This window comes from Sporobolomyces koalae (genome assembly GCF_050403365.1).
Source record: "Sporobolomyces koalae JCM15063 DNA, S_koalae_JCM15063T_v1_ctg54, whole genome shotgun sequence".
Lineage (NCBI taxonomy): Eukaryota > Fungi > Basidiomycota > Microbotryomycetes > Sporidiobolales > Sporidiobolaceae > Sporobolomyces > Sporobolomyces koalae.
In genome coordinates, this window is record NW_027481717.1 from 23025 (window position 1) to 48879 (window position 25855).

At 52.6% G+C, this 25855-nt stretch overlaps 7 protein-coding genes across 7 annotated transcripts; 1 reads left to right on the top strand and 6 right to left on the bottom strand.

Moving 5' to 3' along the window:
- Positions 1-147: 147 nt before the first annotated feature.
- JCM15063_005294 (uncharacterized protein) lies at positions 148-3487 on the bottom strand (the record flags this gene model as incomplete). The annotated part of the gene is made up of 3 exons (XM_076681082.1): positions 148-530; positions 615-3061; positions 3132-3487. 3 exons carry the CDS (start codon positions 3485-3487, stop codon positions 148-150), a joined length of 3186 nt encoding a protein of 1061 aa, XP_076531782.1.
- Positions 3488-4075: 588 nt separating this feature from the next.
- JCM15063_005295 (uncharacterized protein) lies at positions 4076-8265 on the bottom strand (the record flags this gene model as incomplete). The annotated part of the gene is made up of 8 exons (XM_076681083.1): positions 4076-4143; positions 4212-4361; positions 4430-5139; positions 5207-5607; positions 5674-6393; positions 6454-7713; positions 7794-7845; positions 7919-8265. 8 exons carry the CDS (start codon positions 8263-8265, stop codon positions 4076-4078), a joined length of 3708 nt encoding a protein of 1235 aa, XP_076531783.1.
- A 474-nt stretch (positions 8266-8739) lies between these two features.
- On the bottom strand, positions 8740-10625 carry YHC3 (amino acid transporter YHC3; the record flags this gene model as incomplete). Its single annotated transcript, XM_076681084.1, has 7 exons — positions 8740-8868; positions 8939-9396; positions 9467-9740; positions 9817-10077; positions 10148-10279; positions 10340-10390; positions 10455-10625. The coding sequence occupies 7 exons, from the start codon at positions 10623-10625 to the stop codon at positions 8740-8742; spliced, it is 1476 nt and encodes a 491-aa protein (XP_076531784.1).
- Positions 10626-10839: 214 nt separating this feature from the next.
- CLC1 (clathrin light chain CLC1) lies at positions 10840-11844 on the bottom strand (the record flags this gene model as incomplete). Its single annotated transcript, XM_076681085.1, has 3 exons — positions 10840-11197; positions 11284-11408; positions 11488-11844. 3 exons carry the CDS (start codon positions 11842-11844, stop codon positions 10840-10842), a joined length of 840 nt encoding a protein of 279 aa, XP_076531785.1.
- An 811-nt stretch (positions 11845-12655) lies between these two features.
- Positions 12656-15827, top strand: JCM15063_005298 (uncharacterized protein; the record flags this gene model as incomplete). Its single annotated transcript, XM_076681086.1, has 16 exons — positions 12656-12788; positions 12859-12882; positions 12944-13427; positions 13505-13523; positions 13589-13759; positions 13845-13885; positions 13979-14131; positions 14208-14308; positions 14385-14478; positions 14545-14744; positions 14827-14943; positions 15001-15267; positions 15343-15350; positions 15444-15456; positions 15529-15627; positions 15709-15827. The coding sequence occupies 16 exons, from the start codon at positions 12656-12658 to the stop codon at positions 15825-15827; spliced, it is 2043 nt and encodes a 680-aa protein (XP_076531786.1).
- Positions 15828-16185: 358 nt separating this feature from the next.
- JCM15063_005299 (translin family protein) lies at positions 16186-17379 on the bottom strand (the record flags this gene model as incomplete). The annotated part of the gene is made up of 5 exons (XM_076681087.1): positions 16186-16310; positions 16400-16483; positions 16572-16911; positions 16986-17022; positions 17084-17379. 5 exons carry the CDS (start codon positions 17377-17379, stop codon positions 16186-16188), a joined length of 882 nt encoding a protein of 293 aa, XP_076531787.1.
- Positions 17380-23941: 6562 nt separating this feature from the next.
- Positions 23942-25692, bottom strand: JCM15063_005300 (SDR family oxidoreductase; the record flags this gene model as incomplete). Its single annotated transcript, XM_076681088.1, has 9 exons — positions 23942-24005; positions 24088-24167; positions 24243-24484; positions 24558-24606; positions 24683-24770; positions 24838-24912; positions 24982-25072; positions 25142-25243; positions 25323-25692. 9 exons carry the CDS (start codon positions 25690-25692, stop codon positions 23942-23944), a joined length of 1161 nt encoding a protein of 386 aa, XP_076531788.1.
- Positions 25693-25855: the final 163 nt, after the last annotated feature.

Consider the following 25855-nt stretch of genomic DNA (forward strand, 5'->3'; position numbering starts at 1 on the left):
CGTATTGCGAGAGAATGCGGGAGAACAAAATTTAGACCTTCAAGGAAGAAATCGAGAACCATAATGACAACAACAAGGAAAACGAAGGGAAGGGAAAAAGAAGAAATGACGGAAAAAACGCTAACATCTGGATATGATACCGGAGTACTAGGGGTTCCGCAGATCTGACAGACTTTGTCGAGTCGCGAGCGAGTAAGGTTGTCCTGAAATAGCAGTACTCGAACGCAGTGCGGACAAACTAATACTGCTTCGCAAGTGTCGCGCATCTTCCACTTCGAGATCGTCTTCGTATTCGTCGAAGCGATGGAGTAGGACCGAACGAGTCGAGAAGGGCGAGGTCGGAGGAGAAATCGTTTCGAGTGTGTCTTCAAGTGAGTGCGAGACGTCGTATGCAGACGCAGATCGTTGGGTCGACTGCATCCCGAAGAAACGTCGCGGGGACGACTGCTGGCGAGGCGACGACATGGAGGGCTGAGACTTGAATGAGGCAGGTGAGGAAGGCGGAGAAAGCTGCTGACTCGCATCCGATCCTGGCAAAAGAACAGAAGGAGAAGTAGGACGATCAGTAAATCGTCGCGCTTTCACCTCTGTGATGAAAACGATCGCAAACTTACTCTGCTTGATCGATGTCGTTTGGTGACCCAAGCTACTGGTTTCCCATTTGTCGACGAGGTCGATCTCGTCGCGTTGACTCAAACCGCTCGCATCAAACGCGGCATCGACGCGCACGAGCGTCACGTTTGCATCTGAATTCCTTTCGAGCCGTTTGGAAAGTGCTTCGGACGCCGCCGAGTTTCCCGCACCAATCTGTTTGATCTGTCTCAGGGCTTCGAGGCGACCTCGCGAAGTACGCTTCGCGTCCACGGTCGGAACCGTCGAGAGTGAGTATCCGATCGAGAGCGAGACGACTTCGATCGAATGAGTGTCCGGAGGTTGGAGAGATTGAGCATAGCTGATTGCGGCCGAAGCCGGGTTGAGAGAGGTCGGGGACGCGACATAAGGAGAGCTCGATGCAGTGGAGAGGGCAATCGAAGCTTGTACGATTTCGGCGAGTGATAGATTCGATTCCGGGGTCAGCCAACACTCTTCGGCTCGAGACGTCGAGGAGAATCGTTTGAACGCGAGGATGGCAACCCGACAAGGACTTCGGGCGAGAGGTAACGGGGCCATCGCACTCGAAATGTACTGCTTCAGCGCGGCGTCAAGAGACGCGCATCGATCAGGTACCTGGATCCGGGTCGTACGGTTCGATCGGCTGAAGAAGCGAGCCCATCGACCGACACGCTTCGGCTTCGCCTGAATTGGAGATGCTGATGAGCTCGATGGGCCGTCCAGACCAAGAGCCTGTCTCGACACTTGGGTACAGACCTTGAGTGTGTCTTGAATCGAGAGACCGAGGGAACCGAGGAGCAGTGCCGGCAGAGCCGAGGAAGAAGTGCCGACGATTAGATCAAAGTGGCGACAAGGCGAGAGCGTCGTATCGAGAGACGCGAGGTAGTTGTCGAGTGCGAGTAGTTGCGGTATAGCACCGACGAGTCCTCCACCGTCAAGCGATAGGATGCGATATGCACGGGGCTTCGGTGGCAAAGAGGGAGCGATGTCAGGCTCGTATGCTACGTCTTCATCGAAAGAAGTGACAACGAGTTGCGGGGACTGTGAAAGGGAAGGAGAGATCGTGGGTACGAAAGGCGCAAGAAGCTCGGTAGTGCTAGATTCCAGCTTTGGCTGATCAACGGGCGGAAGGTTTTCTTTCAGTGGCAAAATCGGAATTGGTGCCGACGATGTGTTGACGCTTCTGGGAGTCGGAGGCGATTCGAAGGTAGGAGAGACGGGAAGTGGTGTACCGAGCGCGATACCAAGGGCGGTCAGCTCGGATCCCATCTCCAACTCTCCATCTGCTGCTGCAGACGGTGGCTCGGACGATTCGACAGTCACCGGCTCCTGGACTGGACTTTTGTTCTCCTGCCTTTTGATTGCTTCCGCGGCTGCGCTGTCCCCTCCTGCTGACCGTTCAAGTTCGCTGTCGGATTCTGGCCCCTCCTGTTCGGTCCCGATACTGTCCAGCTCGACTGACTCATCGTTTTCAAACGGGATCAAGCTCGGTTCAAACAAGATTGAATCCATCGAGCTGCTCGTCGTCATGCCCATGCTCGATTGCGTGGACGAGACGCTCCGGTCGAGTGCATGCGACGTGGGGTTGTCGGCATCGTCCTTCGCGTCGGTCACTTGCGCCGAGTCGCTTTGACCTTTGAGACTGAGCATGACGGGCATGGCGAGGGGCTTGACGACATCGATTGTTGCTTCTTGCGGAAGGTTCACGGAGGATCGAGTAGGGGCAGAATCGACGATTGAAGCCGCCGGCGCCGTGGAATCGGCAGTACGTTCAGCAATCGCTTTCACACTCTTCTTGTCATCCTCGGACATATTCGCGACTGACTCGACCGTGTTGATGGCAATGTCCCGAGGCGCTTCCACCTTTGAGGTATTAGAGACGGCTTTGAATGTGAACGCAGCGGGTTGGGTCGCTGCTCTTCGCATTCCGGTCGAAGCCGCATTACTGTGCGGTGTGCTCGAGATGCTGCTCGGCAAACCCAGCCCGATGGTCTGTTGAGGCACCGCTGCACGTAGCTTGGTGGGTTCGTGTGTGGCGGAAACGAGCGGTTGCTCCGAGGAGGGTCGAAGAGTCGGGTTCTGCTCGAGGCACCATTCAACAAAGGCGATTCGACGTTGACCTGGAGTTTCAGATGCTAGAGGAGGCATAGTGTCCATTCTTTGCTTGATGAATCGATCGTACAGCGGACCTCGCAGGACAATGCTGAGCTGGAAGAGTCGATGGAGCGCCATTTGATCTTTCGCGAGGTTTGCATCGTTTTCTTCTGACCAGCGCACTGTCGAGATTGTCGCTGCGAGCGAATAGGTCGAAATGCAGGATGCGAGAGATGCTGAGAGTTTGTCGAGCGATGTAATCGTTTTTGGAAGCCCCTCGACGAGCAAAGCTAAGCGATTAGAGGTCGAGACTGCCAGATGATCAACAGCGAACGCTTGCAGGTCGAGCATAGCCCTACGGAAACAACAGAGTGTCAATTGGGAGGAACAAGCAACGAAGCGGAAGGTTTAGGTGAAAAAATCACGCTTGAATCTTGAAGATCGTCATCGTCGCTTCCCCTTGAAACTCGTAAGACCTCTCGACGACAACAGTGCCTTTGGTTCGATCCCTTTCCGAGGTCTCAACCGCTTCGAGTTTGTCCCTGACTGCGTTGAGAACCTCTGCTGCGCGTTCTGCCACTCTTCTGCAACTGGTAGAGAGGACCTGCATTTGTTCGACAGTAGTCCATGCTGCTTTGAATGCCCGATAACTCGTGGAGAGGTCGCGACGCGTCGTGAGCGATTTGAACGCGTTCGAACGCAACGTGAGGGCTACTGCGGTAGGGGGCGCAAGGTCGGCAGCTGGAGCTGAGACCGATCGAAGCATAGCACGACTCGACATGCTGGCTGACACGGTGGGACAGGGAAGGAGGTGGGTGCGGCGTGAGCACGAGAGGATTTAGCGCGACGAGTTGAGTGATGTCGTTCCGCTGGAAAGACGGTCGACGGCGGTCAAGGTCGGGAGTTGGAGTAGCAGAGCACTTTGAACTTGCAAGATGCAATCTGCAAGACGCGTCAAGCTACGAGCATGACAGGAGATGCACCGCCTTTCTATGAAAATTGGCGCGTCGCTCGGCGTCCGCGGGTCAACAGCAATTCTCGTTCTTCGTTGTATCCATTCAAGAGCAGCTAGTGAATGGAAAGAAGGGCGATAAACAGCTGTGCAAAAATTAGTAAAGAAGGTCCGATCTGAGTAATAACATTCTTTCACAATCAGGCGGGAGGGGATAAAGATCGAGGGGACGATAGAAACTGAAGTCCATCCGAGCGCACGTGTGTGTCGATACAACAATCGGCCAAAGACGATCGAGAATGGAAAAGAGGGCGCGAGAACGTGACCATGGTAAATAGACAGAGAAGAAATACAGCGCAGAACGAGCCAGAGCGGCAGGGACGGTGGTATCAGAAGTGTAGGGTGGGTATCAAGTAGTTACAAGGTTGCAGCCGCGAGAAGGTCGCAATTGGTCTCGTAGCTCTTCGGACTGTGGTCACTGAGCACTGTAGCAAGTGGCACCTTGACCATCAGCACCCATCCGTGTGCGACGAGAGGACGTTCCGGTACGTACTGCTACGACTGAAGATAGGTTCTGAGAACCTCCGCTCGACATCGTCGACCGCTCGAAGCAACACGCGGCGCCCTTCTTTCCTCGAGTACCTGCCATCGCTTGATTCGCCCGAAATGAACACCGTGTAGTTTTCGACGATGTACACCCTCCCTGTTGAGTCAGGAGAGGTTTTCAGTCACGGAGCAGGCAACGTAGGTAGCGGGAAGAGAAGAACAAACCAGGAGGATACAGCTTTTCGGAATCGCTCGACGCTCTGATGGTTTTCCGAAGACTCCACAACCACTCGCTGAGATCGACGTCGTCTGCGAGGTCCGCTCCGAGGAGAGAAGGGTCGGTGTAACTCGGTTCGAGCGCTTTGTTCGCACTCTTGCCAAGCATCAATTCTCGATCGGTGAGCGGGACCAATCGAGACTCTTCCGAAGGGTCCGTCAACGATTCGGGGGTCATCCGTTCGTCTTCTTCGTCCCCTCGAGAGATCCCGGGGGGCAGGTAAGCCGGCACCGGCATCGTCCGCGCTGCTGCTCTTTTCGCCATGAATCGCCTTTGACAGAGCCCAACGACCCGCCCAACGATTTCTTCCGCAACGCCCGTCTCGGCGTAGAAGCCCATCGCCATCGTTTTGAGATCCCTCAAGGTTCCAATCGAGAGCGTCGGCACAATGTCGTAGTTGTGTACGGTCGAGATGATGAGCCCGTGCGCATATTGGGCGAGATCAGGCGATGCGACGCAAGGTACTCCGTAGGTGTAGCACGCAATTGGTCGACCTGGAGGGAGTCCTGATGCATACGAGGTGACGAACGTGCTCGAGAACGGAGGATGAGCAGGAGGAACCCGTCGTTCGAGCACGATCTCGGCTTCGATGCGCTGAAACGCGACCGAAGGAATCGCCCACAAGATGGAAAGAAGGGCGGCGACTCCACCACCGAGACTGTGTACAATTCTGCCTGTCAGTGTGGTCGCTCTTTAACCCGAAGCAGGAACGAGGAAAAGCTTGCCTGTGTCCGCAAAGGACGAGTCCATAAGTCGGGAACCTGCTCAATGCATCCCTGATGACATCGTGCACCGTGCCTCTCTGTAGCGTTGTCGCCGAGAGGAACATGCCCGAATGCACGAGGTACGAACCGCGAGGATCGGCTTCGGGCACCGGTATCGGCTCGTAATCGCAAGTAAGGTCGACAAGAATGTCGGACAGGCCGAGAGAGCCTCGACAGCTGAGCACGATTGCCTCGAGGGAGTGGTCGACAGCAACATAGTTGACGATTGGCGAGATTTTGTCGTTGTTTAGATCTGATCGAGGATCCGTAAAGGACGAGAGCAGAATATCGTCGACGTGAATTCCGACGTGGTGGGCGAAAGAGTGATTGTTTGCGTGAATCTCGGTGTGAGGGAATTTGAACTGGTGAAGCGACAACAAGATCAGTTTCAGAGGTCGGGGCCAGACAGAAGTGCAGATCGAACTTGCCTCTGATTTCGCGAGACCGAGGATCCGCAAGAACGACTGGCCGTACGCTGCAGAGCTGTACCGCGCAAAGTGCTGTAGATTGCTGACGAGGTGTCGCCGCGGAAAATTGTCCTCTTTTGGTTCTGCCTCGTCCTCCACTGCCCGTGGCGTCACAGTTGAAACTGATGGCGACGACGAAGATGTCCGTGCGACCGCCGAACGTCCGGATGCAGGCCGTGCCGAAGCCGTCGTATCAATCGGAAGGAGAGAAGGTTGCGGTGGTAGATCAGCAGGAGGCTGTTTGGCCGACGGAGGCGAGAGAGTTGAAGCCGAAATCGAGCGCTCGTGCTTCTTGAAGTTCGTAGCAGGTGTGACCAAAGGTCCGAGCGGATTCGCCGAAGCTGTTCGTGGGTCTGGTTTTGCTTGTATTTCTGGCGAGGCAGCTTCTGGGGTGACAGAGGTTTCGAGAGATGCGGGGGGATGCCGACTGAATGGCTTCGACAAGGTATTGAACACGCTATTAGGTCTGCCTGGCGCTTGCGCTCCTGGAACAGCAGCGTTGTGACTGCGCAGTGCTTCAACAGGGTCTCTACTGCTTCGAGACCAGCCGATCTTTGGAGATGTAGCTGGCGAAGACACGGCTGGACTCGGCAGGGAAGGCGATGGTTCCCGCGAGTCGGACACACGACGGACGGTCCGCTTTCGTTGTGTGAACTGTTTCGTCATCGTAGAGAGGACAACCTGGATTTAAACGATTGATCAGCTCGACCCGGGGACTACTCGGGATGCAAGACAGCTCACCTGAAGCCGCTGGCGATTCTCAATTGGTTCCTCGAGCGCCTCTTTTCTCGACTTGACCGCGACACTCTCCTGCAGCCCATTTCCAACGGTTGGGTAATCAGGCTCGTCTACTTCCATCTGCTCGTCTCTAAGACTCTGAGCTCCGACCGCGATCCAGTCGTCTTGCTCGTCGTCAGAGTTTCCGTATGGGTCCCCCGTCGGCTCCTTGTCCCTCGTTTGCCTTGAAAGAACCGTGCTCTTGCGTTTGCCAGGAACTTCCTCGACAGTCCTGATAGTCGTGGTGGTGGTCGTGGTCGTTTCTTGGACCTCGATCTCGTACGAGTACCCTCGAGTAGCACGACTGCGAACGACAGTCGTTCCCACCTGCAAATCCTCGAGTTCGAGTTGCCTCAACGCGGTACGAACTTCTTCTGGTAAATCCGTCGCGTCGAGCTCAGTTGCGTCGTAGAGAATTTCATGATCTTGTTCCGTTTCCCCGCCGTTCGTCCGATCGGTTGAAGTGGTAATTTCGGGCAATCCAACGAGCTCGTTCAACTCGTCGACGATTTCCTGTTCGCCTGGAACCTGGAATCCGTTCTCGAGCAACCCCTCTTGTAGATACTCCATCTCTGTTGCGTCGAAGGTGCCTTCTGCAGCAGGTCGATTGTCGTAAAGACTGGTGGTACGACTTCTTTGGTTCTGCACAGTCGTGCCGATTTGTCGTTCGTACTCGGCTCTGACATCCGTCAACACCGCTTCGTCGAGTTCATCTCGAGGCATTTCGTGGTCGAGACTTGATGGAACCGAGATTTTCCTCTCTCGCGGGGTCCGTGGCGTCGACCGCGCGGGTCGTGGTCCTGCGTACCTCCCATAGATTGCTTCTTGTCCTTCGTCTCGATTCCAACCCGACGATTCTCGAGGATTCTCGTGATCGACAACGACCGTGCAATCGTAGATGACTCGCAGTTTCAATTCTTTGAGTGTACGCCGGTGCGTCGCAGTTTGCAAACATGCAAATGCCGTGATCGCTTTCGTCATTGCGGCAATACTCGCAAGAGTTCCACGTTGAGCAAGTTCCGAGTCGGGATCTTGGTGTGTCAATTCGTGACGAACGAGCGTGATGATTGAAGACAATGCGCGAGAAGATTCGTTTGATCCTAGGATCGAATCGAGAGTTCGAACGGATTCTTCCGCGGCAGTCGAAATCGTGTGGACCGTGTTGAGCGTGAGATAGAACGAAGACATTGTGAAGAGTTCGGCGAGAGTAAAGGTGTGGTGGATCTGTATCAACACGCGGAAGCGAAAGAAAGAAAATGAGCATCGCGCATGCAGAAGGGGATTGTACGAGGAGGTGGACTTGCGAGATAGATCCCCAAGTTTGTGTACTTGTCGAGAACGGTCAAGAACGCGTCTCTACGGAATCATATCGGTAAGCCTCGAAAAATGCCGCAAAAGCTGGACGAAAGGCAAGCAGACTGCAACTCACTCGGTCTTGTTGCCCGCTTCATCCCTTCCACTCCAATCGAGTCCTCCCCTGACATAGTGCAAATTCCTCGCAGATCCCACCGCTGCAATCAAGAACCTGCGGGTCAACCCTAGACTCGCGACGGTCGTGCCTTGCAGCCCTTCGAGAATCGCCTCGAGGAACAATGCTGAAGTTCGAAGGGATACTCTCGCGGCGAGAGACAAGGCCGTGACGAGATTTGCGAGATTTGGAGGCAGGACGGTAGGAGAGGTCGAGAGGCGAGAAAGGACGAGCGACTGGGCAAGAAGTTGAGGTCGTGGAATCGAGGCGGGGCCAGGAATGGTCGTCATGGCCGAGTTGTCACACATTGTAGACATTCAGCTCGGCTTAGGAGAGTCGAGCGAGTTGGGAGGGATGGCGGGCGGTGCTCCACTTTGGTGCACAAGAATCTCTGAGCCAGTACGAGCACTGTAGCGCCGTTGTGATTGAAGGCAATCGGTACCAGAGTCTGTTGCTCGTAGACTGGCAAGCGTCGGAGGTTGGCAAGACGCGAGCGGAGAGGTTCGACTCCGAGTCACGCGCCGATGACCGGCCTGGCGCCTGGGACGAGCGATCAGGTGTACTGTGGCGAAGCTGCGGGTGAGCGACTCAGTCAGGATTTCGGGGCGAAGTAAGGCGAAGCGAGTGAGGGCGAGAAACCTCGAGACTAAAACACCCGCGCGCATACTGCGGCGAGCGCACGCGTGATTTTGCACGTGAAATCGCCGTTTTGTTTTCGAGGCACTTGTTTCTATCAGGAATCTCCCGCTCGTTCGGGCAGACTCATTCACAATGCAACAGTGTTACAGTTCGGTGCAGAAAGTTCGACCCCGGCGAACTTGGTCTCGACACAATGCTGGTTCTAGCACCGTCGCGATCAAACTCGCAACCAAGATTCCCGACGTGTCCGCAAATCCAACACTCGCAATTTTCTACAGAGCCGCGAAGTGAATACCGTCAATTATTACAAAGCGAGAGAGAGAGAACGAGAACAAAACGTACGAATTCTTTCTCCTGTTGTCTCCGTACTTGGTCTTTGTTCCCTTCTTCACGTCCATCTGGTTCGTTCTCCGACGCCACGGCTCCCAATCGATAGAAGCAATTGACGTATGCGGCGCCTCCACACAATCCTTCGAGGCTGACGAGTACCAAAGTACACCAAGTCGCTCCCGCTTCCCCAAACAGATGGACGAAGACGCTCGATTTCGCTTCCCACGTCGTCAGTGCAAGGATCACGAGTTGGAAGATCGTCGGAACCGGCAACAAAGCGAGGGGTAGTGGGGGTAGGTGTAGGATCGACAAGGAAGATCGTGAGACAAACACGAACGTTTGGTACAGTAGTTGGTACAACGGGTAGTAGTCTCGGAGCGAATGAATCGCGAGTGACAAGACGGGAGATTTGGAAGGCGAAGGGACCGGGTATAGGAGAGTCGGCGCAACTCCCGAATTGATCGTGTATTCTGGAGGATTTCGCAAAAGGGTCAGCGATCTGCCAACAAGAGCTGCTGCCCGTGACTTATGAAGATTCACCTGCAAGGTACACAAAGAATAAGGGTAGCATGAACGGTACCAATAGTGGTCTCGCCAACTCGAACTTGTCCCGAGTGGTCAACCCGCTCGCTTCATGCGCACCTCTTGATGCTCGAGGTACTTGGTCGTCTGTCTCGAGATTCGAGTCGGGCGTCATGTCATCTTCCAGAGTCGGAATCGCTTCATAATCTGTTCGGGCTTGTTCAACTTGACGAAATGCTTCGAGTGGCGGGAGCAACAAGAAATAGGTTCCTGCCATCATTAGCGGCAAGAACTTTTGTTGTTTCCTCGAACCGCAATCAGTTCAATCTGAAGATTGGGAAAGGCAAGATGAAAAAAGGGAAACTGACGGAACAGATCAACAATCCAGTCTCGATCCCAAACCCTCTCAAGATCCACCACAAGCCACTCCCTACCAATCCTGCTCCTCCCGTACCACTGCTGAACCACCCTACTGCGATCCCTGCCAAATCTCGATCGTTCGTCGTCGTTCGAATCGTTCCGTACGTGGTCGAGAGTTGCAAGTAGGTCATCTCGCCGAGTCCAGACGAGAACGAAGCGATCGAGATCCCCATCAACCTCGAAGAGAGACTCTTTGAGAATGCTACGATCTGTCTCAAAAAACCAATATCATAAGAACCCGGAAACGGTCACAGGGCGTGGTATAAAAGGAGGACTGACGATGATTCCTAAGAATGACAGTGCGCTACAACTCGTGATTCGGTGAGAGTAGCGAGGAGTTCCTGGTACAAAGTATGGCCATCCTAACTTGACGACGAGAGCCGGAAAGATGTTGACAAACAAGATCAAACCCTAGAAGAAGGGTTATTCAGTATTCGAGGACATTGCGAGGAAACGTTTCGAGGTCCGTACTTTGGGAGTAGTCGCTTTGTCGACCAAGTCGAGAGCTGCCGAGAGGATGACCTGCTCGTGGAGAGACATATAGTTCAACATGGGATCGGCACCTGAGATAGGGGGAGCAACTTACGACGTAGAGTACATTGTTGAGAGTTCCAAACAAGAAGAACGACGCTCCAAACTTGAACCGGGTCGAGAGCGAGAGCGGGAACATGCCGAAACGAAGATGAGGGGCCGACGACGACAAGGCCTGTCGTTGATCCGAGACTCGGCTAGCAGCAGGCGGGTAGCTACTGGGCATACATGGATGACGATCCTCGGCTCGTTGCGAGTCGCAGCGCTAGAATCGTCCGAGACGAACGAAGGGTGATCATGATGTCAAAGTCCACGTCGTTCAACATAGCTCTCTCTCTCACACACGGGTCAGGGAAGAGTCACAAGTTTGATTTTTACACAAGGAGACGAAGGGGAGCTAAACGAGAGAAACACAAAACAACTGGAAACCCTCGATGATTTCAGTATCCGCCTGCCCCGGGTGCATTCTCGCCCTCGCGTTTGAGACTCAACAAGACGTCCTTGAACCTCGAGAGGTCCTGTTTACTCTTGGTCGCCGTTTTCGAACGACTGTCGTTCAAATCGACCAACTGACAGATCCGATCCCACGTCGTCCCTTTCGACAAGTCGTCGGTCAACTGCGCTTTGAACTGTTCCTCGTCGTGCTTGTTCTGCGAGATGCTCTTCTCCTTCTTCGAGTTGTAGTCCTTGTAGAACGAGTCGATTTGGGCACGAGCTTTCGCGATCGTTTCTTCCTTTTTGCGTTCGGCTTGTTCTTCTCGCTCGGCAATCTCTTGCGCCTGTTTCGTTCGCCATGTCCTGAACGCGCCCGCGTGGATTGGAAGGGTAGAGATTAGAATGACAAGCACTTTTCGATCGTGTCGATACAAGGAGAAGGTGCTCACTGGATGAACTCGGACTCGTCGTCCTTGGGTTGAGGGGGTTGCACGAACGAAGTTGGTTGCGAGTACGGGTTGGCATAGTTGGACACTGGAGCAGCATCGTTGAACCCGTTACCGTTCGAATGAGGCTGGTGGGGAATCGCGCAAGTCAGGACTTGATAACGCTCTCGCATGACGACGAGAGAGATAACGAGACGCGAGACTCACTGATTCGTTCGAAGGCAGTTCAATTTCGGGGTACTCTTGTTCGAACTGAGCAAACTCGTTCGTGCCCGTGACCGAGACCTGATGCGGTACAGCACTGTTGTTTGCGTTCGAGGTGGAGGATGATGACACTGCGTTCGGAGTCGAGAACGCTTCCAACCCATCATCGGAACCGCCTTCGAGGTCCGGGAACGCGTTTGCCGATTGTTCGAAATCCTTGTCGCCTCCCACACCAGCTGATTGCGCAGTGTGATCGAACGTGGAGGCATCGGAACCTAATGCCGCTCGCTCTCGCGCGAGAAAGTCGGCTTGAGGGTCGCTCGCGGCGTCATTGGGAGAGGTACCAAACAGATCGTCCATCGTCGAGGATGCGTGCGAGAAGATGGAAGAATGGGTCGAGTCGAACTGCGGTGGATTCGTGACGGGGAACTTGGTCTCAGTCTCTCTCTCTCTTCCCCGACGCGCACTTCGACACCTAGACCTAACGACGCTGAAACTCGAGGGCTGTGACAGACCAGGCAATTCCGGAAGCGGAGCAAACATGCTGTGCTGTTTCAACTCGTTCTCGCCTCGGACTGCGCTCTCCTGCTCACTGACCCGCTGTGCATGCTTTCGACCCTGCCTGAGGAAGAAGCTACGACTCCAAGGGAGACTGCTGACCTCGACGTGGGACCTGCGCCGCATCGAGCGGCAAAGCTGCGGACTAGTTATGCGCGGTATGAACTGCAGGATCACATAGACCTTGGCATGGCATGACCACTACGTACTATCTTGTACCCGAGAAAAAAATCTGGATATTCCACCGCACCCGAAGCAAAGGTTTCCGTTCTCAACGAGGTCGAAGCGCTTCGAAAAGAGCTGGCATCACTTCTCAACTAGATCGAGCTGCATTCGATGTACATACTGTATGTACTATTTCATGGATGACTCGAAACGATAACATTCGGTGCACCGAGGTGACGAGACGAGATGTCTTGGCCGTGGTTCGAGCCGAGAGAAACTTTGCGAATTCCCCCCCTTCTCAGACCCTTCTCACGGTTTCCTGTCAGATCGAGTGGACCTACGAGTGGCTATGGCTAGTCGTAAGTCCGAATCACGCCAGAGCCTACCCGCCCGACTATCGCGACCGTCGCAGTCGGGTTCGCTGCTCCCCACATCGGCGAGTTCGTCCATGTCTTCGTCTCGTCCTACCTCGAGTCGACCCGGAACTGGAGATCGGACCCCTTCTGTCGAATTGAGTATGAAACCAGCATCGAACAAGCGGTACTCGGTCGACAACAGTGCGTTAGATGATACCGCTTTCGGTCAGTTTTCCCCCTCTTTCTTGAAGGGTACCCCTCGGAGTGTCCGTTTTAACCTCCTGTGATTTCGCAGCCATCATCAATGGTACCGTTGGAGGTAAGTCCTTTGTTCAAAGTCCTAAACCATGCTGAAATTGACCCCTATCAAATCGAAACAGCTTCGTATGGACCGTTCCCGCCGTCGTTCGGACCTCGTCGACACTCGGCCATCTCGCACGCTCATCGTTCTTCGTCTTCAATGGGACTCGACCCTCCGACCCTCCCGTACAACTATCCCAATTCGACCGGTTCGAGTTCGACCCTCGAGAGCGATGCGATCGCGGACCCAGCTTCGCCTCAAGCGAACGGGTCTTTGCCTCGCAAGCATTCCGATTCGAGTCAGTCGATCCCGCGGTTGGAAGGTCGTCTCGTAGCTCCAGGAGAGAAGCGACATTCAACGTTTGGGGGAGCGGCACGAGAAGGAGGAGGAGGAGACAGTCCGTTGTTGTGGGAGAAGGAACCCGATGACTTTTTACACAGTTACGACCCCGAACTCGAAAAGATGCTCGATCGACAGATCAACAGTAGGTTCAGCTGGATGGCTCTCGTCAACACCGTCTCGCTCGTCGTGGTTGTCGTCGTCATTGTCGGCTTGTTTGCCGGGTAAATTACCGTCCTCTTCTTTTCTCCCGTGCGAGTCTCGCGTCAAATCTCGCTGACCTTGATTGAATTCTGTCTAGCTGGCCAATATATCGATTCGTGCGTCTTGTGCTCGAGCCGCTCTCCCATATCAGGATCATAGCTCACACGATCGACTTGAATAGGTCATCAAAGGAGGGTTCCCAATGTCTCAAACGGTCATGCTGTCAAACAGTACCGGTCAGGTACCGATGATCCCGGGACTCCCAGGCTTGATCGACAAAGACACACCTCAGGAAGCATACACTCGAACCGGGTTTGACGGTGAAACTTACAACCTGGTCTTCTCGGATGAGGTACTTCCCTCGATTCCTTCCAAATTCTCGCATGGTTCGACAACATCACTGATATGGCGAGAGGACATGGTTTGCTTGAAAATAGTTTGAACAAGATGGAAGAACTTTTTGGCCGGGAGATGATCCGTTTGAGTTCCCTTTTTCTTCTCTTCTTCTCGCTTAGACGCTTAGACTAAAGATAATTAACTGCCGGAAATTATCGTGAACCGAAACATGAAGTTTCTGGGAAGCGGTCGACCTGCATTACTGGCAAACGACCGATTTAGAGTGGTACGATCCCGACGCGATCACGACCAAAGACGGCAACCTCGAAATCACGATGACTCAGGAACCTTGGAACAACTTGAATTTCCGTTCGGGCATGTTGCAATCGTCAGTCAATCTTGTTCCCGCTCACATATTTTTCGCTAGAAGTTTTTCTCTGACCACGATTTTGCTGGCCATGTAGGTGGAACAAGTTTTGCTTTACCGGTGGATACCTCGAAGTCAACCTGAGTTTGCCTGGTACTCCCACCGCTCAAGGATACTGGCCTGGAGTTTGGACCATGGGTACGCCCTTGTTTAACCTTTTCCCAGTCTCGAGTCCCGCTTTTGCTCACTGACTTTGACGTCTCTCGGTATACAGGCAATCTCGGAAGGGCAGGATACGGAGGATCGAACGATGGTGTTTGGCCTTATTCGTACAACGAATGCGACGTCGGAACCCTCCCAAATCAAACGTGCGCCCTCTCATTTTCCCCTTCTTTACCTCGCAGTAAACCAAATCTTTTGCTGGCTTCCTCTAGATGGCCAAACGGAACGGATCCAGTCGCCGCAAAACAATCAGGTTCGAGGGACTACGGGGGAGAACTTTCGTACCTGTCAGGGCAAAGGTTTTCGGCTTGTACTTGTCCTGCAGACGCTTCGGAGCACCCAGGACCCAACGTCCGGACAGGACGAGGCGCTCCAGAGATTGATGCCCTCGAGGGCCAGATTTGGCCAACAGGCAAGTTTTCCCTTACTGAACTTGACCGCAACGAGATCTCGAGACTAATAAGATAAAGCCTGTCCCTTTCCCCTCGTACCAGGCAATACTGGATCTGCAAGTCAGTCGATTCAGGTCGCACCATTCACATCGGGTTATTTGTGGAAGAACTCGACTCCCTACATCGAGACGAACGACGCTCAATGGACGATTCGCCAGAGTCAGTCATCCTGAATGTCCTTTCTGATTCTGTAATCCTGACGTTCGTTCTCGTCAGATCAATGGCACGGCTCGGTTTACCAAGAATCAATGTCGCTTGAAGTTCAAACCGATGCAACCTCGTTCGAAGGAGCTGGATACACAACCTATGGGTTCGAATACGATCCTTCCGAGGGAGACACGGCGGGACATATTCAGTGGGCTATCAACGGAACCGAGACGTGGAGGTTGAACGACAATGCGATGGGGCCTGATTCGGCTGCTCAAATTGGACAACGCAAAGTGAGCGTCGAACCCATGACGATCAATCTGAACTTGGCAATTAGTACGTGTCATGATCTCTCCTCGATTCCATCGGTTCTTCAATGGCTGACTTGGGGGTTTTCGATTATGCTCGCAGGTTTCAAGGTACTTCCGTTTCATTTTTTATTTTATTTTTTGGTCTTCGTCTTGATCTCTACTGACCTGGTTGAAACATTTCTGCTATCTTTCCACTGCTAGTTTCAAACGCCTGGTGAGCTCAACTATGCAGTGTATTCCTTCCTGACCGCAATACTCGACTGACCCGATTCATGCTTTCCAACAGAATGGGGCAAAATCCAATTCCCTGGAAAACTTCGCATCGCTTCCGTGCGAGTGTATCAGAAAGGTGATCGCAATGTGGGATGTGATCCCAAAAATTACCGTCAGTCTCTTTTCATGTTTAAATCCCTCGATTCTCTCCTTGCGAGACTGATTCCCGTTATCTCTCGCATCGTTTCAACAGCGACTTCGAGATACATCAATGATCATCTCGAACTGTACACAAATCCCAACTTGACCATGTTTACACAATCGAATTTCACGAAACCGCGCAACCGACTTTCGGCAACCGGTTGCAACTGAAAACCATTACATTGAAAACCTCCTAATTGTCCTCGCTTGGTGTACATACAGCTCCTTCTCATTCTCATGTTGCTCAAATCATTCTACAGACACTGCGGTTCGCTCTCTCGTGATTTGCCATCGAATGTACCAACTAGCCCTGTCCATTTTCCCATTCAAGTTTCGTCTTTCGTCTTTTGTCGATAGTTTCAATGCTTGTTCTCGCATTCGATCCATAGCCCCTCAGTCTTAGTGCCATGCTCCCTTCCTGGTTTTGTGCTTCATCGGGTGGAATCAGATACAGACACTGTTCTCCTTGCGTTCCAAGGTGTATCGAGATCACGGCGAGATATAAAGCTACAATTGCGTCGGATTGATCTTAGACTGCTACCTCGTCTCTCCGATTCGAATCGTTTGAAGAAGCCATCTTGAGTGCGAGTTGTTGCAGCAATTTCGGATCTGCGTCTTTGTACTCGGCACCTCGAATCTTGAGGTTGTAAGAAGCTGTAACCAATCAAGCGAGCGGTGGGAGAGGATATTTTTAGCGACAGTGATCGAGCGAGTACAGAGAGAAAGAGATCAAATCTCTGTACCATTTTCAATCTTGCCAAGCGATTGATCTAGGACTTGCAATTTCTTGTTCAGCCACCTCGCATACGGTGCTAATGGATCCATTTCTGGTAGTCATCGCCCAGTCCCCTCAGTGATTTTGTCAGTACACTTGCTCGAGTTTTCGTAGAGAGTAGAGAATTTGGGGTATCTGACCTCCTTTGATTTCGCGTACGACTCTTGCAATCTTGTCAATATCGGCAAAGTTGTCTTCTTCTGGACTATCTTGAGGGTTATTCGAGAGGGAAGAACTGAGGTTCTTGCCTACTGAAGCGATCGCTAATCGCATCATCTCGCCCGTCAGATCTGCTACTCCTCCCAAATAATCCTCGACCGTCACGACGACGTAAGGTTCCTGAGGAGAGGTTTCTGTCGCGATCAGAATTTCTTCCCCAGTGGCTGGTGGAGGCGGAGGAGGGACGAGAGAAGCTTGACATTGAGCCAGAGTGGGTAGATTCCGATGTTCGAGGTAGTAGTAGAAAGTGTATCCTTCGAGCTGAAGTAGACAGGTTGCAAGAGTCAGCTTAATGAATCGAGATCCCAGAAGAACAGACAATCTAGCCGTCTCACGTATTCTTGAAGTCCAGGGGAAATTGACCGTTCATATCTACATACTCCAGAACCAACTTGAGCTCGAAAAACTTCAAATGTGATCGTCTTGCACTGACCTCCAAAAGTCTTCACCTCTGACCTCAGCTTGAACCTTGGCAAATAGCACGCGCAAGTCGTTCAACTTGGTCTCGACTTCACTCTTGACGCTCGACCATGGTCTTCCACTCGCGACTCGATGGAGGGCAAAGATCATCTGTTTCGACAGGGCGGTGATGTCGCGAGAGATCTTGACGATGCGTTCTCGTTGAGCCTGCGATGCGTCGAGTTCGGCTCGAAACGAGGTGAATTGACTTTGCAGGGTCGACTGCGCTGCTGGATGACCGGTCGAGGTGGAAGCAAATGGGATCGTCATGGTCGCGGTTCGCTGAATGCGGTAGTTGAGTGAGACTGAGAGGGACAATCATGCGAACCGTCAACTGCGTCCTCTTGCTCTCTCTCGCTTACCGCTCTCTTGATCGATTCCGACTTGCTACGCTACAGAGGAATACTGTTCGACCCAATCTTCGAGCGCTCATGACTATGCTGGAGAGCGCTCTTGGCTTCCATAGCTTTCATCAACTTCTTGATCTCGTTTGGTCCGGAACAGGCCTGCAACAGCTCAAGATCCTTGTGCATCACCGTATCCTTGATGTACAAGATCAAACTCGCTCCTTCGCAAGGATGGCACTCCGAGGATCGCCAAACTGGACACAACCCTCTGACTCTAGCTTTCACCAGAGTTCGTCTGCTCAGTCAATGCTACGTCCTTCGCTCCGAGAACACTTGTCACAGATCAGGTCAAGGATTGGATTTGACAGAGCTATCGGCACGTGCTCGTTGAATGATATCGGTTCCTACACTCACAAACAGCCCCTCGCAAGCTCGGGTTCACTACAAGCGGATCCAGCCTGATTTTGACACACTGTCAGATTTACTCTAGCTCGGGTGTGATGGGTACCGTCAAGCGGGACAGACTGCGGATGCTGAAGATTGCTGCACCTAGCTCGCATTGTCTCCTTTCGATAACTCAACCTGCGCTATACTTGCGCAAGTTTGCAGTCACCACATACCATCGTTCCGCCAGGGTATCCAAGGTCTATGAAGAATCAGTCAAGACCAATTCTAGGATTCAAAGGCAGGGAGAAGAGAAAGAGGGAAGAGGAGATATCAGGCAGTGCTGGCCAAGGCGAGGTACAGAAATGCGACAGTATTTCTAGGATCCAGGTTGGAGGACAGCAGGATGTGCGACATTGCGGGCTTGAACTTGGACGGCATGTGCGAGCGGGAGGTTGAGCATTGCCGTGAATTTGTAGGAGTGCTCTGCAAGGACGTTGGATGCATGAACCACGAATTCGCGCCCGTCAGGCGTTTTGACTCGAACCGTACGCTCATATCGGTATTGCGCGATGAACCGGAGAGGTTGAGGCTCGCTGAATCCGTCAAGAGGAAGCAGGCTATCACGGGCATCGAGCTGGTTCATCCTCAATTCGTGCTTGTAGAGCGCTTGTAAGCCGTGCTGCTGCTCCTTCCACTCATTCTCGGCTTTTTCCGGCGTCATCAGTATCATGCGACCCGACGCCAAGAGCAGACGAAGAAGAGCACTGCTGAACTCACCATGAACGAACGTGTAATTCGTCTCTCGAAAATGTCGCATACCGGCAGTCTCTCGGTCATGTCGTTGACTTCCGTCGAACAAGACATCATGCCCCAAGATCGTAGCGTAGCGAGGACCGGGAATGATTCCAACTCTCCAGCCAGCGACCGCCGCGTCGCCCAAGTCATGGACGGGAAAGGCAACCCATGGATTTGAGTTGGCGACTAATGAGCGATGACATGCACGCATCCGCACAGCCGGGATCAAGTAATGGTCGCGCACCCTTTCAGAACGCTCCTCTGTTTACTCAGTGCGATGCCTCAGAGTCACTCTCATAGATTCGAATTCGAGTCCTCGACTTACGGATCCTTTCGATGAAGTGCATATCGTCGCGGGTACATCGATACCCTCCTGAGTAGAGGCCAAGCGATCCGCCAGCGTCTGTCTTCCCGCAGATAGCGACGAAGGCGCCCTGCAAGAGCTCGGCAACTCTGTAAAGCTATCAGCAGGAGCAAGATACAGCTGTTTTCGCTCAGTTGTTCTCAGAGCGGAAGGAACATCAAAATGAAGCATATCAGCGACTCTTGCAAGTGAGGAGGTACGGCTGGAGCCTGATTCATGATCACGGGTTTGAATCTTGCTATTGTGCAGTGAGAAGGGAAAGACTGGGCGGTATGATATGAGGCCTTTCCGCACAGCGATCACTGCGCGTCCGTGGAATCGGAACACGTCGTTGCAAGTCCGAGACAATGCTCAAGCCGTCCTTTCCACAGGTTCGTCCGTCTTCCTCGGGTGGTCAGGCTTGTTCCGCCCGATAACGAATGGTGTCTAGAGAGTCGAGATACTGAACAAAGCAGAACAAACGTTTCACTGAGAGCACAAGGGGCAAGAAAAGGAAGCACAAAAAAAAAAAAGGAGAGCGAAAAAGCGAACACCGACGGGCTAGACCAGGGCCTTTGTCTGAGACGGCATAGACAAATCTGCAGATACGAATTTGCAAATGTAGAGAAATCTAGCCATGAGACACAACAGCAGGATTAGCAGGCTGAGCCGCTGGACGCGGAACTGCCTGATAAGCCGACGGAGGTTCGAGTTTTGCGGTAAATCTGAAATAGACTGTAAAATACAGCTGTGAAGATATGTATCGGGCGTTGAACACGAGAGGTCCGGGCAAACCGTTGCTGCCTGGCTTCAGGGACTCGATGGGATCGGATTGTGTAACCATCAATGTGTGAACAATTGTCTCCCTCGTGTGGGTCGTCTCCTCGAGACCTGGAATGCATAATCGACTCAGTACGACAGCAGGCTTCCTGCGCGAGAACAGAGTCCGATAGAAAACCAGAGAGCCTACTCTTGGTGACAGTGTAGCCAGACGCTTGAAAGCCTTTCATACCGGCTGGTTCTTTGTTGGGCATGGAGATCCCACTGCTCAAAACATTGTGTCCCAGCATCGGGGCGTAGCGAGGCCCGGGAATGACTTTGATTATCCAATCGTCCGGCACTTCGACCGAATTTTTAGAGGGACATGCAACCCATTTAGCGGGAGGCTCGTGAGGATGCTTTCGACGGCATGCATTCATCAGCACAGCGGGAATTTCGTAATGCTCGCAGGTCCACTCGGACTCGTCGGCTGGGAAGGTTGAGGATATCAGGCAGTTGCGAGGCAAGTAAAGAGTACGCTGGTACTGACAGTCTTGCTCGCAAGAATATCCTTTATAGCGGAATTGATCACGTGTGCGCAGATAGCGGGTAGGAGTGTCGTAAAGGCCGTACCGATTTTGATCGCTTGTGCTGTTGCAGAGGTCCCGAAGAGCTTTCTGAAGGAGGGCAGCGACAACATCGAGCTTAGAGGTCAAACGGACAACCGTGTCAAAACTGGACTCTTGCGACAAGCGAGACGAGCATCTAAAGCAGCAACATACGACAGCATCCGGCACTTGATCACGAGGTGCCGCCCGGATTAGGCTCGCCATGATGGTATGCGAGAGGTGTCAACTCGGAACTTGAAGGAGAGAGGAAGACAAGCTCCCACTTTCAGATCGCAAAAACCGCTTTGTCGGCATTGCCGCGGAACCGGAGCAGACATGTGGCGAAAAACTTTTTGCGAAGCTCGAGCCTTCCGTCGGATTCGGTATTTCGGGCAGCAAACCGACGAGCTGTTGTATTACGCTTCTTCGCCCTGCTGAAGTGATCACTGCATGCCGGCGGAACCGGGATATGTCGTTGCCAAGTCCGAGACAAAGCTCAAACCGTCTCTCTGACAAATCCGTTCATCTCGCGGGTCGTCAGGCTCGGTACGATCGAGAACGAGTGGTGTCGCGAGAGTCAAGATAGTGACCAAAATAAGAGATCCGTTTTATAAAGAACGAAACAAAGCAGAACAAACGTTTCACTGAGAGTAGAAGGGGCAAAAAAAGGAAGCCGAAGAAGAAGCAGAGGGCAGCGGGATAGACTAAAGAGATTTGGTCGAGATAGCATAGATCTGACACGAACGGCTCTCTGGATGTCGAAAATCCTAGCGTTGAAGCTGCAAAACAGCAGGATCAACGGTTTGGCAGCGCGAGACGGCCTGATGAGCCGACGGATTGTCAAGCTCTGCCGTGAATCTGAAGAGGACCTTTCGGAACTGGTAGGGCGGCTGTAGCCAAGTGTAAGTGGCGTCAAACACCAGAGGTCCGGGCAGCACCTTGTCGCCGAGTGGCGCCATTGATGTGTACGGATTGAGCTGCGTGAGCCTCAATTCATGGTGACTGGGCCATGTAGGTTTCCCGTTCACGCAGGTAGTGTCACTGAGAGCTGGAAAGCAGAAATGGATGATTCCACGCTTCCTGCGCGAGACAAAGTCCGATAGAAAATAACGCTACCTACTGCGGTGACAGTAAAGCGACACTTCTGAAATGCTCTCATACCTCTGGGATGAACCGCGACCTCGAGCGTTTCACTGCTCGAGATTTCTTGCTCCAGGATCAGGGCGTGGCGAGGCCCGGGAATGACCTTTTTTATCCAATTCACCGGCACTTGCTGAAAGTCATTGGAGGGATAAGCAATCCATGCTCCGGACCTCCCGTGAAGATGATGTTGGCATGCGTTCATCTCTACAGCGGGGATCACGTAATGCTCGCGCATCGCCAAGCCCTCGTCGGCTGGTGTCGACGAGCAAATCAGGCAAGTGCGAATTAAGCAAGGAACAAGCTGGTACTAACAGGTTGCTTCGTAAGAATATCCCTGAAAGCGGAAGTCCCGACGTGTGCACCGGTAACCAAGAGCGTTGTAAAGGCCAGAGTCGAGCCCGCTCCCTGTCAGATAGCAGATGTCTAGAAGAGCTCGCTGAAGGAGGGCAGCGACACGGTCGAGCTCAGAATTGAAATAACCAACCGTGTGAATACTCAACTCTTGTGAAGAGCGAGATGAGCGTTGAAAGGGGTAACATACCATGTGACCGGGCACTAGCTCATCAGACGGTGACTCCGAGACTAGACTTGTCATGCTGACGTGAATGCCCGATATCGACTGAAAACTTGAAGGAGAGAGGAACCCTAGCTGTCACTTTCGGACTGCAAAAACCGCCTCGTCGGCATTGCCGCGGACCCGGAGCAGACACGAGGCGTTTTTTTCCCGGAGCTCGAGCCATCTGTCTGACTTGGTTTTTCGGACAGCGATCCGACGGGTTGTTGAGCTACGGTTCTTCACTACGCAGTGATCACTGCGTGCCCGCAGAACCGGAATATGTCGTCGGCGAGTCCGAGACCCGACAGATCTGTCCATCTCGCGGGTGGTCAGGCTCTGTACGATCGAGAACGAGTGGTGTCGCGACACTCAAGATGGTGACCAGCATTAGGAGATCCATTTTGGAAAGAACGAAACAAACCAGAACAAACGTTTCACTGAGAGTAGAAGGGGGCCAAGCAGAAAGAAAAAAATCTTGGGCAAGGAAAAAAAGACGGGATAAACTGAAGAGAATCTGGTCGAGACGGTATAGAACAGACAGACGCGGTGTTGTAGACGTCGACATTTCTAGCCTTCAGGCGTGAGGACAGCAGGATGAGTAACTTGACGCGAGGCGGCCTCAAAAGCTGATGAATCGTCAAGCTCTGCGGTGAACCTGAAAAGGATAGGAGATTCAAGTTCTGTCGAGGTGTATTGAGCGTTGAGTTCCAGAGGTCCAGGACGGCCGTTGTTAATCGGCTTTAGCGAATCAGCGGGGTCAAGCTGAGTAAGCTCCAGCTTGTGAACGACACCCGGCTTCCTCGCCCGAGTCGTCGTTTTTGTGCCTAGAAGTAGAAGAAATACAGGTTACTTCTGTCCTCAAACAAGCGTGAAGGGAAACCGTAGAACTCACTTGCGGTAACTGTATAATTTTGCCCTTGAAAATTCAACATACCAACAGCAGGCGTATCGTAGTTGCGAGCTCCATCGACTAGGACATCGCGTCCGAGAACAGGAGCATAACGAGGTCCAGGGATAATCTTGCACGTCCAGTCAGGCAGGCTTGATGATGGGTCGGAAAATTGCTTGTGGGAATATGCGATCCATGCATCGTTGGGATCTTGCCCGTTGCGACGGCACGCATACATTCGGTCTGCCGAAATGCGATAGTGTCGGCGAATCGTTTCACTGCCGTCCGCTGGTGTAATTGGGTGGGTCAGTACGCCGGCACAAAGCCAAGTGCAAACTTGCGCTCACAGGACTGCTCGATCACTTCGCCCAGACGGCGGAAATTTTCACGGAGACACCGGTAGGTGGTCGCGTACGAGCCCGTTTTATTGCCACAGTCAGTCATCTTGTGAACTTGTTGAAGAGCCTTCTCCACAAGTTGCCGGACGGGTTCGCGCTACGAAGGGCAATAGCCATGAGTCCGCTCAGAATGAGATGTTGCAAAAAGCGCCTCGAGCACGGAACGACCTACAATCCGCTTTTGCAGAGGCGTGTCCGGTGGCGTTGGCTTCAACCTCATGGTGTGGAGGCTTGAGAGACCCGAAAAATAGCGGCTTGGGCTGCCAAGGGTATGTGAGGAGACAAAGAGGACGGAAGCCAGACGAGTCGTGAAAAGTCGCGGACGCTATCGCTCATGCCGCGTCCCCGCGGAATCGCAGCAAACGAACCCGAGAGACGAAGGTCTGAGTGTTTAGGAGGCCGGATCGGACACAATTATGCGGAGGATTCCTCTCGTCCATTCGACGCTCGTTGAGACCAGGCAATTCGTTCGTCTGCTAGCCTTTTCATAGATAGAACGACCAGCTTACGAGTCAAAGAGAAAGAAAGAAGAATTTCGGGTGGGTATACGAAACAGAGCCTTGGGGGAATAGTGCGGTCCTCCTGAACGAGCTGTCATCGGACAGAATCATTCCGCCTTTTCAAGTTTCTGTTGAACCTCTTTGACTCCTCCCATCGCTTTCCTTGCACACCTGTTTCGACAGTCAGAAACCCCAATCCTTAGTCAGTCAGCCATTACATATTCCGTTCAGTATGACAGGGACTCGGACTTGCGCGAGAATGAAAGCGTAGATCCAAGTAGGCAGGCCTCGAGCCATTGGCGTGAATTTGGCATATACGGGTTCGATGATATGCTACAAGCGCATAAACACGATCAGCATATTCAAGGTTGTTGGAAGTATAACTCCGGGAAGTATCGCTGCACGTACCTGGGATTCACCACTCAATACGGTTTGAGTGACTAGCTGCGCGACTGTCGATACTTCGAGACTCGGTGCCAAGAAACTCGGGATGCTTGAAGCGAATCCTTCAAACATCTTGGTCTTGATGTGAGCGGGACAGATGATTGACGTTCGGATGCGACGAGCGTTCGGAGCGGGTTGGTACAGGTATCGAAGTTCTTCCGTCAACCCCTCGTGGAACGAGAGAGCAGCGGCTTTCGATGAACAGTCTGTACAGAAGAAACCGATGAGCTTTGATCAAAGACATTGTAAAAAGCTGAGCGGGAGAGAGAAAGAACTAACAAGCGACTCCGTTTGCCGCTTGGTGATAACCGGTCGAGGACGCGATAGTCTGCTCGTATCGAGAGGATGTAAGTATCACTCAGTCATTGGACCGGATGAAGTGCAGAAAGGGACAAGAGACTTGCGACAACATGGCCGATTCCAGTTTTGAGCATCTCGGGCAAAAACGCTTGCACGAGATAGTAATGCGACTTCACATTGACGTCATAGGTCCTGCAATGATGTCCGAATGAGCAAGCATGTAAGCGACAATGGAATCAAGCGAAAGAAAGATGCTCACAGGTCGATATCTTTCTGGCTCATGTCGAGGATCGATTTCGCCCGAACAATTCCGGCCATGTTGACCAGGACGGTCCTGTTTCAACAGGACATGGTTTATGAACTCTCTCGTGTGGCACGGAATCGAAAGCCTGACAAAACTTACGGGTGACCGATCTCTCGCTGGATTTGGGCTGCCGCTTCTTTGATCGCTTCTGCGTTTGTAATGTCGATTTTGTACTGACTGACTTCTTGAGCTGCGTTGTACGTATCAAAGATCGTCAGACTAGTTTTCGAGAGCGTCAAAATTGTAGGAAATGGCTCACGCAGAGGTTCGTTGTAATCGGCGAGATCCAAGACGACGATTTTGATTTCGAGTTTCCTTGCTCTCAACTGTTTGATCACTTCTTTGCCTAGCCCTCCTGCACCTGTGTAGATCGTCCTCACAATAACAAGAACACGTCAGAAGAAACTCTCACTGGAAACGAATTCAACTTCGGGGCTTACCACCGGTGATTACGACGACTCTGCCTTTCCAATCGTTCCAACCATCTCGATTCGTTCTGAAATTGTTCCTCACTCCTCGATTCAATTCCTCGTTCAACCTGTACCCGATCCCACCACCCCACACGATCAAACTCGCGATCATCCACGGGTTTGACCACACGTCTCGTTTCCATTCGATCGCACGAGTCGCGAGGATCATGGCGTGCAATGCAGATTTCGCCGTCAGGATTCGGGTCAGGCGTTGGAGTTGGTACAAGGGGAGGAGGAACGTGAGGACTGGATCGAACAAGGTACATCTCAACAACCTCCACAGGACGTCGATCGTAAAGTACCCTTCGGCAAAGTGGAGTGAAGGTAGATGGATCAACATGGCGTTCGGACGGAGTCGCGTCGGAAAAGAGAGATGAAGGGAAAGACAGATGAGGTGCTCCACTGCAGCACGCGGTGTCTGAGAACTCCGATAAGAAGAACAATTGTTGTTATTCAGTTCAGGACAAGCGAACGTAGCTACAATCAAAGGAGTTCAAAACAGG